This window comes from Apus apus, chromosome 8, assembly GCF_020740795.1.
Source record: "Apus apus isolate bApuApu2 chromosome 8, bApuApu2.pri.cur, whole genome shotgun sequence".
Taxonomy (NCBI): Eukaryota; Metazoa; Chordata; class Aves; order Apodiformes; family Apodidae; genus Apus; species Apus apus.
Genome location: NC_067289.1, coordinates 21722162 through 21743716, shown reverse-complemented (window position 1 = coordinate 21743716; position 21555 = coordinate 21722162). Strand labels below are relative to the sequence as shown.

The following is a 21555-nucleotide window of genomic DNA, read 5'->3' as shown; positions in this document are numbered from 1 at the left end:
GACTCCAGGCCAGAGCCTATTTTAAGAAGTTGGCTCACAGAGCTCAGACATCTAAAATAAGCCGTGTAGCTGCCTGTGGTTTCCTGGCACAGAAAGCAGTGTCCTTAAAACAACTGATGAGCTACAGCGCCAGCATCTTCTGCACATCGTGTTGGTGCGGTCGGTGGCATTCTGGGTCAACAGAGAAGTGCTGTGTCACTCCTGGACACCAGCAGCAGCAGAGTCAGACACAGCCTTTTGGAGCAGTCATTTTGCCTTGTTTTCTTTGAGTGGCTCTTTTACGGTTTTCCTTCACAACCCATTTTTTTCCTGTTTTCTCCTGAACAAAATCTCAGATCACAGAGATCTTCATGTTGAAGCACCATTACGATCACATCATCTGACCTCAGTAGAGCAAAACGCAAGCAAAACTTTGCTCAAGCTGCCACCTCCCAGCACATGAAACTCTGGCACACCCATTTCAAGACATTCCAGTCAAACATCGATTGCTGCAGCAGCCTCATTAATGCCACAGACATGTGGATTTAATAAAACCTGGGTTGCTTTTTAATCATGAAGATTCTTTACATTGACTTTATTAGTCCTCACCTTTCTGTTAACTGAAAATGTAATTATAGTGTAAATACATCTTAGCCCTATTAATACTAAAGGAAGTTCTATTTTTGTTGAAGGAAAAGGAAGGGCAAAAGTCAGGGAACTAACAGAGCCAAAGGCCATTAAAAAGGGCTTATTTATTATGCATCATACAAGCACATGAATCATTCATGCCTACTGGCACCAAAGAGGCTCCAGTGCAGAGCAGCCACAAAGCCAGCAGAGCCAAAGGCTTTCCATGTCCCCCAAGCACCAAGTGTGACACTCCAACAGCCCTCAAGGCTGAACTCCCTCTGGACACGTACCCGTAAAATCTCTCTGCAGATGTAGGCGATCCACTCCTCCTTCAAGGTGTTCCCCTTCGTGTTCTTGATGAGGTCGGTGACAGAGCCTGCACCACAGAACTCCATCACCAGCTGCCAATCAACAAAAATGGAATTACTGCAATGACAACCACAGCATCCTCTGGGCTGCCTGACCCCAGGGTAGGATCCCAACGCAGCCGTGGGGCCACTGGGGCATCATTTTGAACCTGTCAGCTTGTAATCAATCTGGCTCTTGTTATAAAAAAATGAAACAATAGAAGGCTGGAAGGCTTGAAAAGCTTGTTGCTCTCCAGAGGTTGGAAACATGAAACCAGAATCAGTTCAGCACTGAAAATCAGCAGAGGAAATAAAAACCCTTAAAATCTCACACTGCACTGCCACATACCCTATTTTATAATTACAATCAATATTTAGTATCAGTAGCAACACAAACAAAACCCTACCTCTTGCATATAAGCTCTTTATCTCTGAAAATGTGAAGGCCACAAGTCAGATGTTCAAAAGGTTCTTACAACCTTAGAAACCAGGTATACTTTTCAACCTCTTTTTTTTTTCACCAGAAGGTATTTTGACCACCCTTTTGAGTAGGAAATCTTCCTTGAGGGGAAGCTTGCCATGCATCTGGAGTCCTACTGCTTGGGTTGGCTCAAATGAGCCTGGGCATCATTGCATGTACCACTTCCAAAGATTCATAATATCAAATACAGAAGGTACAATGATCTAACCCAGACCCAAACTTCATCTTGTCATTGAGCAACTGTGAAATAAACCTTATAAAAATAGCATGGGATGTGTGTGTGCCTCCCAGGGCCATCACAGATCCCCAGGGCATGTAGGAGCAGTCAGTGTGCTCCAGAAAGCGAGCACAGCCTGTGTCTGCAACAAGACTCCTCCTAGACCTGTAGAAGTGTTTCTCTCAGGCATGAAACCACATTTTCCAATTAAATTAGCTTGCTACTAAAGGATACCTCCTTACAAGTCATGCTTTGCCAGATTCTTCAATGTGCATGTTTAAAGTTTCTTCCTACATGAAGCCTGCACTGCATTTTATGTACTCCAAGCAAGTGACATCACTATTAAAAGCACTGACCAAGAAAAGAGGAGAAGCAAACAGCACACGGGTTACTTCTGACCAACTGTTCAAACACAGTGGTTTAAAGGACTATCATAAACAAACTAGCATAAAAATGAGACAGAGTGCTGCTATAAACCTCCAGGTAAAATTAAATACTTAAGCAGACTACACCTTAGTTGGCTTTGACCATGTTCCTATCTTTAATTTTGATACTGACTTTCTCTTCTCTTCCTAAACTGACACCTGAAAAATTCTTTTGTTTATCCCTCGTGTCGGGAAACTGGCTTCAAGAAATAAGTGTGAGCCTGGCCAAGGTCTGTCCTGTGCAAAGGCGAGGAACGCTGCTGCAGTGCCTGCAGCTCTTCCACCCCAGCAGGAGACCAGCAATCCAGCTGGGTCACTGGGACACAGCACAAGTCACGGGTTATCCCTTACTCCCCCAGTGGGGAAAAATGGAACAACTGGTTTCAAAGTTGCTTTTCTTCTTTCTTCCCTTATCAGTGTCTGCACATGTTTCTGTTTAAATGAACATTTTGGATACCACGGCAGCAAACTTGGAAAAGAAAATCCTGGATAGCTGAGCCAGCCACAAACACTCTCCAACCCAAAAGGCCTCCCTCTCCAGTCCCCTTCCATGAAAATCTATCCATGGGCTCTCAGCAAAGTCTGCAGCAGGAGGAAGAGGAAGGGCATGCTGTCCTATGTACAGCAGTCACAATGATTAGAAGAAGCTGGAAGAAATACCTTTAGGAGTACACAGTGCATACACTCATTTGCTAGATTGTCTTGATGAAGTTGGCAGTTCACTCGGTCCTCTACCCTGTCCTTCAATTTCCATAGAGCGAAGATTAATTCTGCAGCAGGAGGTGAATATTAGGGCCACCTGCTGATGCATCCCAAATCCCTAACTGTGACATCTTCTGGAGATTAAAGAAAAACAAAACAGAGAGAGGGAAAGAGATACTCTCAAGAGGAGTGTTTCCAACTCATCTTTTTAAGAGCTGCACAGTCCTGTAACATACATAGGAAAATACCCAGTCCCAGCAGACCTCTGGCAGCAGCAGCTTCCAGGCCCAGCTGGGCAGGGGCCCAGGGGGCTCAGCAGAGTGCACGTGCTGCAAACAGCAAGGCCCTTCCCGAAAGATTCAGCCATGAGTTCTCCAAGAAAATGCGCAGCAGAAAGATGATGAGGTTGCCTGAGTATCCCTGTCCACATAGAAGAGTGAATGGACACCTGACATGAAAAAATGCTGCTTCCAGAAGGTTTGGGTGGAACTGGAGGAAACCTGGCAGCACGTTTTGCTCCTCAGATAGAAGGATGCTACAGAAGCCCCATCTACAACTCATACAATGCAGTCTTCAAAGAGAGGAGGAAGAGATGATGGCTAAGGAGTCACACCTATAGGCCAGCTGAGATCTCACTCACAGCACTGTGTGTCCTGCCGGGTGATGGAGCCCAGGAGCATTAAATTCACACTGAAGATGATAAGGTCTTCTGAGAGGACCTGAAGACTTGTTCAGCCAGCCAGGGGATGGATGGCCATGGGCTATGAGTGTTTACTGTCAACAGTATGGAAAGGTAAGTACCAAAGAGGGAAAAGACCAAAGTAGATACTGGCATAGTATCAATACATCAACACCCTATGGCTATATTTAGGTTGGAAAACAACAAACAGCCTTCCAGGAGAAAACAAAAGGGAACTAAAGCTCTAGCTGATTTTAGGACAGAGCTTAGTACACTCAGGAAAGGCTTCAAATGGCACTTAAACTAGAATAGGCACTACCAGTCTTGTTAAAGATGAAGTCATGACGGGGTAAGACAATAAACTCAAAATGTAGATTGAATTTTTATTAACCCTAATTAAAACTATCATCAAGATGGGCTAAAGGTAGGATCATCTTCTGAAATGTAATTTGCAAGGCCACTTATTGAGGAAGTATTTTTAAATACAGTTCATTTAGCATTTACTTAGCTCTTCCTATCAGAGTGACAGCGAACTTCACAAGCAAGGCAAATTCAGAAGCAGCAGCTGTAAATCTATGTCCTGCTGTCTCACAATTTTTTTCTGTTTAAAGAGCTTCTGCAGCTTTCAAATCAACCACCAACCTTCCCCAGTTTGGGAATGGCCAGTAAGCTCTCTGCTCCCATTGCTGGTGCACATCACCTAAAAGGGCTCAAGTCTGAGCAACCCCTGTACAGAAACCCCAATTCAGCTGATGGTGAACTGCCCCTGCTTGTCCAGAGGAACCCACCATTACCATCTAGCTCCTTTATTGCATAAGCCAAATCCTTCTATGTTCCTGTTCCTCACCCCACAAATGATTTGACTTCTCTTCTACAGAAAACAAGCACAAAACATCCTCAGGCTAAACACTGCTGGAAATCCTTCCTCTTGCTCTGCATGAAAACAGAACCTGGGTGCAATGCAGTCCTGCATCCCCAGGGCATCTCCACCCACCCATCCCACCCTACTTCCTGGCTCCCTTGTAACCAGGTCCCTCATGACAAACCCCCTGGCACCTGCAGCCAGTGATGAAGAATTGAAAAAAATAAAATAAAAATGTAGAGCCCTTCACTTGGTGGATGAGTAGAAAAGCTGATGCCTATTTCAGAAAGAAATATTGATCTAATTAGCATTAAGCAATGACTAAAATATTCAGTAGGAAGACAAGCATGGGTTTGAATCGCCTGTGTTGGTGCTATCATGGAAGCAGGGTGTGATGCTGCAGCAGCACGCCTGGGTGGGAGCAGTGAGGCCAGAGCTGCTCTGCTCTCCCCTCTCCAATGCAGCATCAAACTGTTTCTGCACATGTTCATAAATAAATGACTTGCCTGGCTGCAGCCTGCCTGCATCTCCCTGCAATGTGAGGCCAGACAAGCAACTAATGCCCCTTAGGGAGACAGCAACAGATGCCACCATGGGTCCTGAGCTGGGTGAGAGATTTGGGCTAAGGGATGGCACTGAAAGGAGCTGGGCTCACAGCCTTGCAATGTTTACAGCACTGACATCACTTCAAAGAGGAGTGAGAATGAAACAGTGTTGGCTTAGCCAGAAAGCAGCAGAAGGCCTCCCTGATAACCCCAGGCTCTTGGGTGGGAGCTGGAGAAGCAGCCCCACTGCCCCCTGGACTGCAGGGCTTGAGGGACTAGTCAGAATTGCAGCTCCAACAAAAAATATCCTTCCTCAAATGTTTAATGATTTAATTCCTGTGATGCAAGGTGTCAGCAACTGCCCAAAATACTCTTTAGTGCCTATCAGCAGATTAAGAGCAATCCTGCTCTGAGCTGCACAGGTGCAACCCAGCACTTTGATGGCTTGTGCCATTTAAGCAGCCACCTTGGGAGCCTCACTGCCCCCATTTTTGCTCTTCAGATCCCTGGTGTGACTCTGTTGGTACCACCCTGCAGTGATTCAGTGGACCCCTGAGGCTCCACATGATATGAAAACACATTGCAACTATGCAGTGACAGCCCTGAGTGCTGCAGGGCTGCAGTGGTGCCACCCCGACCAAGCCTCTGCTCCTACATCACCCTAATTCCTTCTTCCCCAAAACTGGCCCAGATTACCAGCTACACCAGAGGCCATCCAACTGTTTTAGACCCCATGGAATCTCTGCCCATGCCCACCAGGTATTTGGCAACCTGCCTGTTAGCAATTTTTCCCCCTTCATGACAGATGCAGCTCTGAGTGCAGGCAGGGTTGCCATGGCAGCCATCCATCCATCCATGGGCAGCCAGAGCCACTGGCCCCAGGGACCATGCATCAGGATGGCTCTGCCCTGGGTGGGCTCTGCCCCAGGCTGCCACCCATACCTTAGATCTGACACGTGCAAGGTGAATTTAATGAGTTTAACTCTGAGAAGCAGCAGTTAACAGGTAAATTGGGTCTCACTGTCCCGAGTCATCTCCTCAGCTCCATAGCCCACCCTCTCCTTGCCCCCTTTCACCACAGGCTACTTTTGTCAGGATTCCCTTGCCTTGGTTTGAGACAGGCACAATCACTCCTGAAGATCCACCCAGAAAGCATCACTTCATCCAACATAAGAATAAGCCTATGCTCTATACAGGTTGTCCTTATAGCATCTACTTCCTTTCTTTACTAACGCATCAGGTTTGTAACGCACATCTCCATCATTGTCTACTAAAATATGCTCCATGCGTCCCTCCAATTTCAGGAAAAGTTGCCTGTTTAGTAAGCTCATCTTTCAGGGTGAGTGGCTGCTCTGGAAAGGAGCAGCAGCACCACCAGACTCGCTCATCACTGCGGCAGAAGTGATGACAATACCTCATGTCAGAAGCCTGCCGCGTTTCCCAGAGATCTTAATCTCCCCTGAAAGAGCTCCTTGTTTTTTATTTCCGTATCAGCCTCCTGAATGTCGATAAAAAGAATTACTTGGGCATTATCAGAAACCATTTTATATCAACAAAGGGCCAATGAAAAATAAACAAACCTTTATCTGAGTGGCAAGACTGATAGAGTTCGCACAAGTCCTAATTCAATCAGAGCCTGAAACAAGAGCTATTTAACACAGCGACACCAGCACACCTCTCCTCCACAGCCAGGGAGTTCCCTACTAATAACTTCACCAGCACTGGGCACAGATTTAAAAAATCCTCCCACCCCAGCACCCTTCTATGCAAGAAAAGCAGCTTTTGCAACATTTTTTTTTCACTAGTGCATGAAAAAGGCCCCAAAATTGAGAGGAGAGGTAGCTGGTCTGGAAGGGAATTCAGATTTTCTACTCTGCCTCTCCCAGGGGCCAAGAGGGAAGCAGCACAGCTGAGTGATGAACACCACCTCCCCTTCTATGGATGGGAAACCTGCCAGTGGAAAGCCCAGGTTCTTCTCCTGACTTTCAGCATCTGAAGGTGATCCAGCATGTACAGCACTCTCTGCTGCTTCATGCATCATGAGGAGGATTTGACAAAAGAGCCTCTCTTAATGCAAGGAGTTTTCTACTGGGCTTCTCTTTTGGACACTTGGGTTGCTCTGGACGGGCAAATAATTTAAAACCCATTTTTTTTCTTAACACTTGTATATATGCCATAAGCTCTTTACACTGGAGCTGAAGAAGAGAAAAACACCAAACCCTCTCACCTGGTCAGACTGTGCTAACCCCAGACCCAAGCAGCGTAAGGACACGGGGCAGAGACCAGAGCTGGGGAGGGCTTTGATCTACTGTGAAGGGCTCTGGCACAGTTGGTGGGGCTTTTCAGCACCAGGGGAAATGCTGTGGGCTGGTTTCCTATTTTTTTTTTAATTTTATTTTTTTTAAACAGATTATAAACCAGCTGAAATCAAACTAATTTCATGGGATGAAAAGGCATTTCTTAGCTTGACATCTTTCTCCTGCTTAATCCCAGGCCAGCTGCAAAGAACATGTTTTTTAAGAGCTCCCACCAAAAAAAGCCCTAAAACCCAAGTAGGAAAAGCCCCTGGAGTCCAAGCCCTGGAGTCTTCCCAGTAATTCAGTCTCCCAGAGAGTCTTGGGTAACAAAGTGGTGCAGAAGGCCATCAGCTCCATTTTTGTCCCAGGAGGAATGTGCCCTGAATGCTCCAGTTCCCAGTACCCTGGATGCAGGGATGGGTGCAGGGTCAAACAGTTGAAGCCACCAAACATTCTGATAAAATAAAGCCCAGGTTATATGTAAACTAAAGGGAAGACTGTTCTGCTGCTTTTCAACATCTCCAAGACTTCCCAGATGAACCATGGCTATTTGTTACCCTTGAAAAATTAGGTTCTAATGATCTTGTTCAGACACAGAAAAACTTTGGAAACCACATGTGGCTAAGTCAGAACTGATTGCATTTACAAGACTGTGAGGAAATAAACACTATTTAGACCACAGGACAACATCCAGGTCATTATATTTAAGATAAATCATATATAGTCTTCCCTTCAACGCTGCCCTAACAAAGCTGCTGGTCTCAAAGTGCTGGTCATAGAAGCACAGAACCATTCAGGTTGGAAAAGATCCTTGGGATCACCAAGTCCAACCATCATCCCTACTCTACAAAGTTCTCCCCTAAAACATAGCCACCAACACCACATTCAAACCACCCTTAAACACATCCAGGGATGGTGACTCCACCACCTCCCTGGGCAGCCTATTCCAGTGTCTAACCACTCTTGCTGTGAAAATTTTTTCCTAATGTACAGTCTAAACCTACCCTGTTGCACCTTGAAGCCATTCCCTCTTGCTCTGTCAGACACCCATGGGCACTGCAAGCTGTTGTTCCATAGACTTAGACCAGCACAACTGAGCTCAGAATACAGCACAGGAACTTGAACTCATTTTTCATTCTCTTATGGCAGCATCTGAAGCCCTGACCCACAGGTCCTGCTGCCCTGCCCTGCCTCAGCAAGCTCCAGCTGCCACCAAGGGGGTGGGCTCTGATGCCCTGGCTGTCTCTGGAGACAAGACAGCAGATTTACACTTTACCCTCCACAGTCTGGGAATGCCAAATTAATAACCAAAAAACCACTGACAGGGGAAGCAGCTGGAGGAGGCAGGTAAGGATTTATGGAGAGGCAAGGCAGCTTGCAGCTCTTCAGCAGCATGAGGCATCTTCACCAAAATGTCTGAGCAGCCACAGACCTTCCTGCCCTCCCTTTGCTGTCCCCTTCCTCTTTCTTTCCCTGCTCTGGCTCCAAGAAACACTGAGCAGGAAAAGCAGCAACAAGAGCCGGCAGGACCCGCCCAGCATCGCCTGCCCAGCCTCCATCTTCCCAGCAGAGCTCCTGGCTCCCTCCAACTGTTGTTTTTTAAATGCATTTATTTTCATAGGATGGGAATCATTTGCAATTGAATGTTGTAACAAAGATGCTGTTAATGACAATTCAGAATAAAAATGTTTTTATCATCAGCCTGCAAAGATTTCATGGCAAAACGGCAAAGTATTTTGCAGCACAGGAAGAGCCTTTTCAAAGCCATGACTTCAAAAAAGACAGATGCAAACTAAGGCTTTTTGTGCAATACAGGTGGTGGAAAGAGGACAACACAGTAAATCATTTGTGTCAAAGCCCAGTTATTCCAAAGAAAAGAAAGCAGCTCACCCAGAGCTGATCATCCATTCCTGGTGGGTTCTTTTTAATAAAAGCACCATAATATGTAGCGATATTCCGGTGGTGAGAATACTTCTTCAGCATGTTAATTTCTTGTTTGATCTCTTCCTCTTCATCCTGGGATGAGACAAAAAGAAAAACAAAACCAGAGGTACTACAAGACTGCACTTCACAGGCTCCCATTTCTCTTTGTACACGAGTGACCTTCCACTTTCTGACTGACCTTGCCTAAGTTTCCTTGCACTATTTTTTACAGCCACTTTTTGCAGTGGAGCCCTGTGAGCCTCAGGTCTGGAGACTATCAGGTTAAATGGAGGCCCTTGAGCAAAAAAAGCTAAGGAGAAAACACAGGCTTTGCCACATTCCCTGTAGCATTTCTGAACCCTGACCTGGACTGATCATCAAGTGATTTGGGAATCAGGTAATCAGGTAACTTCCAAATGGCTCAGATGATGCTGACTCCCCCAGATGGAGGAAGGTGGTGGCAGAGTTTAAGGTTGGGCAGCAGTCCTCTCACATGGGTTAGTGACCCACCATCCCCATGTGCTACTTCAAACCTCGTGGCATGAGTGGGAGCAGAGATCAAGTCCCAGGAAGCTCCCGAGCAGCAGAACAGCTGCACGTGCAGGGGCTGGCCAAGGGCCCTGACTTGCAGGGCAGGAGCATGGCAAGGTCTGCCCAGGAACTGAGCCCTCACACAGACATGCTCTCCATCCAGAGGGCAGCCACCACCAGACCTGGACATCAAAGCCAAATTACATGTTTCCAGAGGTTTAGAATTCCTCCATCTTTTAAAACAAATTCCTTTATAATTGATATCATAACGTACATCCGTATTGCACTGCTCTGAAGCTTAACAACACTCACGTTACCCCAGTAATGCACCAGCACACCCTCCTAGACCCATCAAAGGCCCAGGAGGATGGGTTTCTAGGAATCATTGCATGGCAGAAGAGCTCCTGTGTGGTGCATCCCAGCCATCTGACACTGCTCCAATCCTTCCCCAGAAGGCAGAAGGAGCACAAGATGTTTGGGGACATCAGGTGTTATAGGTGCAGGGGTGGCACCATGCTGGGAGCAGGCAGATGCTGTCTGTCCATCAACCCTCTGCCAGATGAACTCAGTCCTGGTGACAAGCACTGCTCCCATGGGCTGGCACAGCCCCTCTCTGTCCTGTCTGCAAAGCAGCAATAGCTGAGGCAGCTAAGGCAGGGGAACTGCATCAATGTCTGTTTTGATGTCCTTCCTCTTTGCTTTCACAACCATCAAACATGCCCTGGATTTATTTTAAGCTCACAGAATTCCAGCCCGCTGTAATTCCCCAGGCTGTGGAGCAGCAGTTAGTGCCTTGATGTTGATAAGCTTTATTATAAAGGTACCAGAAGGGCTGTTACTTCTTTATTCTTCTTTATTACCCTCGTGTCCCTCAGCTGCTTCATCCCGACTTCAGTTTTACAAATGGGCAAAGGATGAGACACCACATTGAACAGGGAAGCTGCAGGAGCAGCTCTTGTAAAAGAGTGATGCTCCCTGATAAGGTGTCAAGCAACACCAATAAAGGCATGGCTTTCTTCCCAAACTATCACCAAAAGGGCCTTAATGACTACAGCCTTCCAGAGAATATTCAGGGAACATCAGTGAAGATTAGGGAAAGAGAAGCCACCACATGGGGTATTCCACGGGGTAGGAGAAGCAGAAGAGAGCAGAAGTTCAGTGAAGGACTTTTTTTTAGAGGACTGACTTTAAAAGTTCATGCATTATATATTAAAAAATAGCCAATATGTTTTAATATGGCTAAAAGCAGCTTAAAGGGGAAATAATTAAATATCAAAAAACACATCCCATGACAAATATCTAACTTACTACCTTGGACATTCAGAGATGTGAGACCCTGCTTTGGAAAGCAAAGGTTTAGATCAGGGACATCTATTTAAAAACCTGTCTGAAAATACAGGTTATTAGGCAAGACCAGGTCTGGGTTACTTTTCTCCAACACCTTTGCTTGGAAGTGATGGTGTTTTAAAACCATCAAAGTAAGAGTGGACTCAAATTTAAGTCCCTGTTTGGCTTCAAAGTAGTATTCTAATTTCTCAGCTTAAATTTGTTGCAACTTCAGAGCTGATGCCACAGGAATCTCTCTGCTATTTATGCCATGGGATTACATTTGGTGGATCTGCCCATTCCCTCAGAGCCTGCTTCCCATGAGAACTAAATAAATGGCACTTGTGGCTACTCCAAGTAAACAGAAACAAATCTCATTCACATTTACAAAATAAGTTCCAGGCATAATTTCACCCGTTAGCACAAAACCAAAAAGAACCTGGATGAAGGTCTTGTAGATATTAATACCACACCACAACATCTAAGGTATTTCAAAACATACTCCTGAGGCCAGCTGACTGCTTTCAGAGCAAGCCCATTCTGTATGTGCTGAATTCCTGAAAGCTAATTAAAAACATGAATCCAAAAAAATAAGGTGGGTAGACTGGGACTGAGTCCTAAATTTTGAAATGTGTTATTCCGGTTAAAAAAAAAAACAAAACACAAAACCAACCAAAAAAACCCCAAACCACAACAAAACACATTCTCACTCCCAAACTTGGCATAGTTTATGTAGGCAGGAACTTTGGGAGGTAGAACAGTGCACTTAAAAATAAATAATGTGTTCAAGAGAAATCACTTTCATGTCACCCTCTTAAACACATCCATTTAGGTTTTCAGGGATCATAGTAATTCCACTTGTTTTTTCTTTCGTGGCCACTGGGAAATGGTGAAAACCTTCTCTCCTTTAAATCCTTTCATTCATTTAATAACTTGTAAATTCTTGGTTCTCTCTGATGCAAGTTTCCAAAGAGCCACGTTTCTGAGCCCAGGGTGGTGCATTTCTTCCTCTTTATCAGTGGGATACACAGGAGCAATTTAACCTGCCTAGTAAAGTTACTCATAGCAATACCTGAATGTAGCTTTGGGGAACCAAAGCTTTTTTGGGAAAAAACCATGGATTTAGAGAAACTGAAATGTGTCATGAATACATGATGATCCTGCTGCTACTGTTTTCTTCAGTTTTTATTAATGCATTTGAAAGAGCCACTGCTGGAACTGGGTGCTGCTTCATTTCAGCATAACATTACTTACTTTCCACCCCTCTTCCAGATTTATTTTTCTCTCACACGTTTATTAAAACCAAAACCTCTTAATGGCACTTTTCACATTAAGGCAAAGGGGATTTGCTTCCCAGGAGCACAAACCTTCCTCCAACCCCCATATGTTATCACACCCCATCCCCTCTCCCCTGTTATCTGTAATTTAAGGATGCAGGAGGATACGTTACCCCGGTGACGTCCATAACCTTAATAGCAGCAAGCTGGCCTGTTTTAACATGACGACCCTGCAAAAGAGAAGGGAGAAGTTTGTTTGTTTTGCTTGCTGGCAATGTTTTCCTGCAGTCAACAACATCCTTAAACAATTTCCTCGTCCTGGCAGCATCTCCACTTTTTTTTTTTTTTTTCTTTTTCAAGAGCATCTTCACAGCAGCCATGATGGGAAAGCCATTCCCTCCCCTTCCTCCTGCCATTCCAGTTAATTAGTAAAGGGCCTTCAATGCCTTATTTTCCTGGCAAACAAGTGCTGGAAATAACCTTTAATGATCAGCCATGCAAAAATAAAACACAGCTCAGGGCCTCTCCTGAGCACAGAGAATGACTCGGCTGGAAATGGTCTGCTGGAGCTGTGATGATGGAGCAGTGCTGGCTGGGGACACACACAGCACTGTCCAGGGCCCACATGTCCCATCCCCAGCAGCCAGGGACCTGGGGACACCCCAGGGCTATCAATGCCTGTAGGGCACCATTATACACTCTGCCCACTAATTTATTTTGCAAAAGCCTCTGTTAGCAGGCTGGAGAGGTTTTTAAAATCAATTTGCCTCTTGGCTGTGGAAGTGACCCCCCCCTTCAGTGCTGGCATGAGCAGGAGCCTGCAGCTAGAGGAGAAGCCCCTCCACACATATGGCCCCCTCGGGTTTCAGCAGCTGAAAAATCAGCAAATCATTGCAAGGAATTGCTTGTTGCATGGGGCTCAACTGCACTCATCCTAATGGAAAAATGCCTGGGAGCGACAGGGAAAACTACAGAAGACTTCAACGTGTTGAAAGGGTGTTAAAACCAACACAACTGCTATCAAGCAAGCCAATTCCCAGCCTTTCCTCCTCTCCTGAGAAATGGATCACTCAACATCATATCAAAATTGCTCATGTCAAATGGTCCCCCACTCCATTTGAGGGCACACGCTCTGCTTTCAAACTGGCCAGAGTTCGAGGAAAAGATGCTGCTTCTCCAGGAAAACCAGTGAACGTCGATCCCAGCAAGAGATCCAAAAGGCAGAGAAAGCATCCCTATTTCCCAGTAATTTCTTACTACAGGAGCAGCCCAAGGCCTCACCATGTGAGATACAGTGTGGAGGGGACACAAAAAATGGCAGCTCCTGCCCTGTAGCACTGATAATTAACACACCAAGGACACAAAGAGGAGCAGAGGCTGAGAGGAGTCACACTGCAGCGTGGCAGCAACTGGGAGAAATCACAGCTTTTCCTAAATTGCAGGCTCCTCCAGTCCCCCAGCAGCTTCCTTATTGATGAGCTGTGGTTTGAGCCCAGGTTTCCCAGCCCTCCTGCAGACTGGAGATGGCCTTTCACACCATCTCACCTCCAGCAGGAACCCCAGATCACCAGACACAGGGACCGCTCCCTGGCCCTTAAGGTTTCCAGGCACGGCGTTGGGAAGCAAACCCACGCGCCGGCTGCGGAGCGAGGCAGCATCATCCTCTCCAAATTTATGACTTCACCAGGAAGCCAATTCACCCACCAGGGCTCCTCGCTCATTTATTAACACAATTTATATGTCCTGAGCAACCACATGTTCTAACAACAGAAAAATAGATTTTCAAATGTGCAACATAAAACATAATCTAATAAAATGCAGCCCCAGCAGCCACGGGGCTGTGGCTGAAGCACCCCCTGATGCGGCTGCTGGGAAGGAGGAGTGCCTAGCTAGACAGCAGCCATTTAGACAACGTGATGTCCAAAAACAAATCCTCCCTTCCTAAATTCATCCTTGTTTGCTTGGCCAGGAAGCTCCCACACGTACTGACTCTTTAAGGGAAGCCAATGGAGCATCAGGAGGGGATGGGCTCGCACACAGCCACGACACGCTGCATCTTCCACTAAATGAAGGAGGGAGATGGGGAAAGAAGTGGGGGCATTTCAAGCCATGGATCTGCTAGTTACACTCACGTTCACCTGGCTTATCACCTCACTTTGTATTTTAAGGAAATACTCCAGCCTTGCTGCAGCAGTGCTGCTGCCGACCTCTGACACTGGTCAAGGGGAAAAGCAGCCCTGTGCTCCCACACCAACCTTCTCTCAGGGATCTGCTCACCACCCTGTGGACCTCCCAAGTGTTTACAGAGGAAGGTAAGATCTTAATATTGTGTGAACGTTCACCAAAACAAAATAAACTGCTATGAAACCTGTGTTAATATAAGCCATGAGGAACACTTAGTAATGCAAAAATCAGGCGAAGTAGAACCAATAAGTATTTAGCCCTGGAACTTTTAATCTTTGTTAAGAGTTGCTTTTCATGTAGTTTGTTTGTGGTGATGGGTTGTTGAGCTTCATTCCAGCATATTTCCACCTCTGTCCAGGGAAACCAGCCACTTCCTCAACAGTTAACTGGCCCTTTTAATTCAACATACCTAGTGCCCAGCACTGAGACTTGCCATGAAGCCACCATATATAGTTTAGAAAAAAAGGTTCATTTTCACCCTACTGCAGGCACTCTTGGTTTGCATTACAGATACAGACAGGTTGGAGAAAGACTCTGAGAACTGAAAGGGATTGATGCAATACAGGAATAAAATTAGCACCCAACCTGCACAGATCAAAAGGTGTCACAGCAGCAACAAGCCCCTTCGACAGTCCCACTCACCACCTCTTATGGTCATGGCCATGCAGAAGGAAGGGCCCATACCCAAAGGTTTGGAGCAGGATCAGGAACATCCTTTTTCCTGCAGCTTTTCCAAAGAAACCAGGTTGGACATGGCAGTGGAGCCATTTCTGCTGAAGCAAAGGCAAGCTGAAATTGTTAATGAATGGCAAACACCAAATTCTCCAGTGTGAACACTGCACTGCTGTAAGGAAGATACAAATGGGGACTGGGGTAGCAAGACCAAGAAAAGCACCAGGAAGTCCCTCCTGCAATATGCTCTCACTTCTTGCATCTCCTCCACTTATCAAAACTTCTTGGCTTTTTCCTTCAAACCAGCACTGCAGCAGAGGCCTCCTCTACAAAGCCACATATGACCAAGCTCAATTCTTGTTCCTGGAGTCACCTCTGTTCCTCCAATAGCAAAGATGTGGGTCAAAACAGGTAAGACTGCAGGTGCCTACATAGAATTTCAACAGAATTTTTCTGCTTTTTCAAAATTCCTCCTTTTTGGTGCCCCTGCACTGGGGAGGTTGTTCTGGGGTTGCTGGAGAGGGTGCAGCTGCCTGGAGGCAAAGCCTTCAGGAGGATGAAACCCTTCCAGGGCAAGGCAGTCACTTCTGAGCCTTCAGATTACACCACCAACAACATTCTTGGCAAGAGGAACCAAAGGAAATCAGAGGAGAGCAGCCACCACTGCAGCCACACTTGCCGTGATGGCTGCAACGACATAAAACAAACAGGAGGAAATCAGAGCTACTAAAGTGTTTCTGCCCTCTCCAGATTTGCTGTCAAGGTTCACTTGGGTATAAACCCACATTTCAGCCTCAAGATTATTCATGCATGAACTTCAAAGCTGCCACAGTTTTTAATTAAACATCCATCTGAGCATAAATTCATGCTCCTAATTACTCTCAAAATGTTATATCAAGTACCACTAACTTGATAATGTCAAGTATTAAGACTAATTTCTGTGAATGAGGTAGGCACCACAAGATTTTTCTTCAAAGCTTGTGGTACTCACACTCCATAAAGAGTAATGGACCAGCACATGATGGGAATGCAGGTAAATGCCTTTAAACATCAATTGATGCATTCAGGCATTCTATTTACTAAATAAACAAACCCTGGCCTCCATATCAGCCTTTCTACACAAAAACTGCATATGCTGGCCCAAAATTCAAGTCCACATTTTAAGGACAGAAAGATGATGACTGATTGTTGCTTTTTAAAAGTTGGCTTGCACCAGCATGGGTTTCACCTTTGAGCAAAACCTGCAATTTCTGTACCCAGAAACGTATCCCACCACGTTTACTTAACTTCTGCTGTCTGCTCCTATTTGTTCAACAAATTACATGATCCACCACCACCTGCTGCAACCAGTGGGACACAAACAGAACTGTCACTCTCTGAAGAAAGGCAGCACTCCCATTTCCTTCAGCTGGGCAGAGCAGTGTCCCTTAAACCTTCCCACCAGGGCACTCAGTCCCATGCATACACGGTCCCCATAGTAGGCATTTAATGGAGAAACCTTGTGGCAGGTCTTGATACTTTAAAGCAAAACACTTGGGATTCAGCCATTCTGCAAAGCCTTTTGGCACATAACATGTAAATATTAAATAAGTGGGATTAGGGTGCTCTGGCAAGGCACTGCAGCAAGTTTGACACCGACACCACTCCTCACTGCTGAGAAAATGCATGGAGGAATGTTCCATTTTGCACAGAAATATCAGTAAACTCAGGCAAATAACAAAAAGGCTCATAAAAGTCCAAATATTACCACTTGCAGGACAGACGCCTCCCAACTAATCTTCCATTGCAGCTAAAACATCACCCTGATGCCAGCAACGCAACAACTGCCCTGTCCACTGTCCAACCCCTGCCCCTAAACCATGGGACAGCACAACCTCAACACCACCAATTCCTACAACAGGAATGGCATGGGACAACACAGATTTTGGTCTAGTGGGAGGTGCCCCTGCCCATGGCAGGGGGGTTGAAACTAGATGATCTTGGAGGTCCCTTCCAACCCAAACATTCTGTGATTCTACGATTTTGCCAGGTGAAAAATCATCAGTTCATTTTTCTACCTTTTCATTTTTTATACATGCCACCTATGACAAACTCTTTGCCAAGCCCTGCTTCTGCAGGCACACCTTCAGGGTGTTCAACTGGTGAGTCTCATCTCCTCTGTACTCTGCTTCTGCATCCCAGATCTTCTGCAGCAGAGGTCTCCTGGGATGAGGAAGAACTTCATGCTGACCCCTGGTCCAGTTCCTGCCCGTTCCTTGTTTTCCTGTAGGTTCAAGGCAATTCAGGGACGTGGCCCAAGATTTTTAGAATGAAGGCACTTTATCACTAATGCACTGAAAATTGCATCCAGTTTTTCCTACAAGAAGGAACTTCACCTTCCAACAGGAGTTGTGCATCCAGACTGCCACCTTGTAGTAAATTAGACCATTTTATAGCACCTGCTGTGATTTGTTCCCAGCTTCTACAGAGTATAGGCACCTTTATGTACTTTCTTTCCCTTTGAAAACAATTCTGAGGGTGCCAAAAAACCCCCTTCAACTAGTTTAAGGGGCTAAAATACTTACTGATGGAAAAAGAGGCTTATCCTAGAGCGAAAATTCAGCCATCTCCAAAAGAAGCTCTTTTATACATGATGTACTCTAGGCTTTGCACTTGGTTTACATATCTCTTCAAACATATCTGAAACAAATCCACGTCTCTGAGAAGGTAATTAAAACATCAGATACTCTAAATATCAGGTCTGCATTAGAAAAAGTGAGTCATGTAACAGGATGGGAAAAATGTTTATTTTAACAAAGGGTAAAATATTTGTTTGACTAAAACAGAGCAATCATGGCCAACTTCACTGTTATTGCTTGCACTTAACTCCAGCTACTGACAGAGGAATTTCAAGCAACTGGGGACTTGGGACAACCCTGTAGACTGGGGAACAGGTCCTCACCCTGGCCAGGGACTCAGCCCCGTCTATCTGCCTTTCAGCCAAATACTGCCGCAAAACCTCTGGCCTGTGCAGAAGGAGCTTGTGCTGCCCTTTTTGAGAGAAACAGCATGGCCAGGACAGCAGCACACTTCGCTCCAACAGCACGTTTCCACCTCTCCATCATTTCCCAGTTTCACAAACAGCTTTGCAAAGAGCTTCAGAGCAACCCCACTGCCCCAAGGCACTGAAGGCCACGACTGACTTGATGCGGTTCCTTTCCACTTGGGGCAAACTCCATCTGCTTATGGGGCTACTTAAAAACACCATCTGTTCCCCCAGGCTTCAACACACTCCCTGCAAACAGCATCCTCCCATATACATGGCATGCCTGAAATGCCAGCAGTTTGACACTAGAAATGAAAGATCTATGAAAAAGATTAAAAGGTGCATCCAATCACTCAACATCTTATTTGCTGGCCAGGTGATGTTTCCAGAGTTGCTCCTCTGTCCTCCTGAGCTATCCTGCAGAAAGCTGGATGCTCACTGGAGCATGGCTCTTTCCCTCTGGCCAACCTGCTGCCACCCTTAAGACTGCTTTTGGAGAGCAGAAGACCTTCATTGAGCAGGACAAGCACAAATTTTACTCAGAGATGACATCAGTCATCTTTCCCAACATTTTAAACTCAAAGAGAAACAAAAGTAAGTACTTAGTGGCTTGTTATTTTGTTTTGTTTTCTCTTCAGCTTGGTGTTGTCAATACTTCAGTTTGGATTGAACAATCAGAGCTTCCCCTTGAAAATTCATAAATCCTCTTCCATCACAGGCATCTCTAATTTTACAGGGCCAAGTTAATGCTCTGTGTTGACTGACCAAAGCCGACCTTCAGACTGAAGTATTTCTAATCCTCTGTATCAGTCCATGCTCTGATCAGGGCCGTGCAGCTTGGAGAGCTGCAATTCCATTACTGCAGCTCCACAATAGGCCTGACGTTAAGTAAAGAAGGCAGGATTATTAGATTAACAAACTAAATTGTTAAATTAGCATATTATTCATCTCCAGAAATAATATGCACTATAGCACATAGGTGAGCAGGACTATAATCTTATATTCCCTTCTATATAAAGGAACTACATCCTTCTCACCCATGCTTGCACTTTTCCCTCTTGTAGTTCCAAGGAGGCTGGAGATACCAGCCCTCCTCCAGCTCAGGAAGAACAGAGAGGTTTCCCTCTTCCATGGATAAAACCATGGTGGGCTAAGAAGTCTGAAATCAGCCTGAGAGATCTCAAACCCTTCCAGATGTTTCTGTGGATAGTTCCTCTAGATGTGGCTTTCGCCTCTTCTCCTTCCCACCCAAGGAAAGCCACTGGTTAGAAAGCAAGTCCCCCACTCTCTGCAGCATTGCCACCACCCAACACTAGCAAACTGGCAACAGGTGGTTGTGGATCTGCTTCATGCTCACACAAAGGACCATGCACAGATTTTGTCCACAAGTGTTTGAAGCTGTAGGTTTTGAAGAGCTGCACCTGTCACAGGAAACTTTGTGGGGAACCAAATCTCAAGATGTTTCAGCATCTGGCAGGGCTTTCCCAGGACATGGGAACCAACACCTCTCTGACTGCCCCAGCACATGCAGATCCCACATGGCAGCTCCCAGCATGGGGGCAATATCCATGGAACCCCAGGCAGCATCCCATCATCTGCAGCCCCCCAGGGGAGGGAAGGCAGTGGTGGGTCCCTGGGGGGAGCTCCTTCCCCTCCTGCACAGCCTGTCCTCCCTTGCCCTGGCTCCTCTGCTTCACTGCTAGTGCACATTTTTGCAGCTAGAAGAAGGCAGTACAGCCTGTTCCCGGCAACATTAGTTCCTGACAGCCATGTTATTACCACCCTCTAACACCCCCACTGTGCTTCTGTTTCACATGACTGCCTATTCAATGCTGCAGTATTCATAACTAAAATTAAATCTCTGCTTAGGAGACCCACAAGGTGCCCTTCCACATGGGCCATGTCTCCAACAGCAGCAGGAGGTTGCTCCTGCCAGTGGTATGCACTGAGCTGTGGAGGAAATGGCACTGCCTGTGTGTGCTGGGACCACCCAGTCCTCTAAAGGGAGATATATGGCTCTCAACGGTGGCCCAAGAAAGATGGTCCCCCTCCAATGGGCCATCCCACCAGCTGAGACCTTCCTCCAGATCCTCACCTGCTTGACATGTAGCAGGGGAACACCACAAGCCTGGCAGGCTTGGACTGCAGTGGGAAGGTTTTTATCTGCAAATACCAGTTTTGACATTCAAACCCAATCTCCAGGATGACCCCACCAGCTCCAGGGCACAAGTTCCAATCACAGGTGAGGCTGGTTCTGCACTGGATACAGGAATGGACATCCCAGGGAGCTCTCTAAGCCCTTCCCTGTAATTAAGAGGGCTGCTCATCACCTCAGACCATCTCAGCTTTGGGATGGGAATAAGCTGCTGTGTCCAGAGCTTTCCAGCAGCTCACAATGTGCTTTTACAGGATGGCTGCTGTTTCTTCTGTATTTGTAGAAAAAAGTCCCTTCAAAACAGGTTGCTCCTAACGTGCCCCCTGCTGCTGGGCAGACAGGCCTTCATACCTGCAAATACATGCTGCTCCCTCCCATGGCAATTCATCCCAGAGCACCAGGCAGATGTAGGTACCCCTCAGTCTCCTTTTGGTACCTCATTTATCTGTACCACACATTAAACAGTTGCATTTCCATGCATGGAAAGTTTCCCCTGCTCTTTACTCCATGCCCCAAATCAGTAACTGTCTTGCAAACCACAGCTGAGTTAAAAAATGGCCCTTGCAGAAAAATCACTACACATGCTGATGGAAATGTGGTTTCTTGAAACACCTCTCCAGTGCCATCTGCTTGAGTTCGGCTCTGGTTTCATAGTAGCAAGATCCAATTTTGGAGGTGGCATGTAAAGTGCAAGGTGGTTGTTCAACCAACAAACAGTGGGGAGAACCACCTCCCACGAGGCATCCCCTCTGGCAGTGTGAACGGACAGCACCGGTGGCAGGAGACACCCATGGGAGCCAGGTTATATGCAGGTATCCCTTATCTAAAGCTGATGGAGATATTTTAATATTGTTTTTGTCCCAGTGTAAGGAAACCTGAGTATGAAGGAAACCCCAAATCTCTTCTCAGTGATTTCTGGACCATTTAATCCACAAAATTCAACTCTATGGCTCTTGACAGTTTGCCATGAAGAGCTTCCATTGCATTTCATTGAATTGCCCACAGCATAAAATGACAATGTCCATGAGAATTATCCAAGCTGACTGAGCAGCTCAGCCTGCTTTCCCAGCCCAAGTCTTCCTGCTCCCCCTGTTTCTCCATGGAACTACAGGGCAGTATTTCCTTTATCTCAGCTCACAGCACAGTACAGCTGCATGTGCTGCCCCACATCCTGCCATGGCCCTGTGTTGCTCTGCAGATCTGATGGCCCAGGACGAGCTTCAGGCATCCACCTTGGATGTCTCATGATTTGATAACCAGGCACTTTAGCAGTGGTTATCATGACAGGAAAATGGAGC

General features: G+C 46.1%; 1 protein-coding gene across 5 annotated transcripts in view; it reads right to left on the bottom strand.

Annotated features, from left to right (window-relative positions):
- TNIK (TRAF2 and NCK interacting kinase) overlaps positions 1-21555 on the bottom strand; it is a 150909-nt gene that overhangs the window by 59980 nt on the left and 69374 nt on the right. For all 5 annotated transcript variants that reach the window (XM_051625896.1, XM_051625897.1, XM_051625898.1 and 2 more), the window contains exons 3-5: positions 12395-12451; positions 9055-9180; positions 900-1010 (exon numbers count right to left, since the gene is read on the bottom strand). In XM_051625896.1, coding sequence (XP_051481856.1) covers positions 900-1010; positions 9055-9180; positions 12395-12451 — 294 coding nt within the window. The remainder of the gene's footprint in view (positions 1-899; positions 1011-9054; positions 9181-12394; positions 12452-21555) is intronic.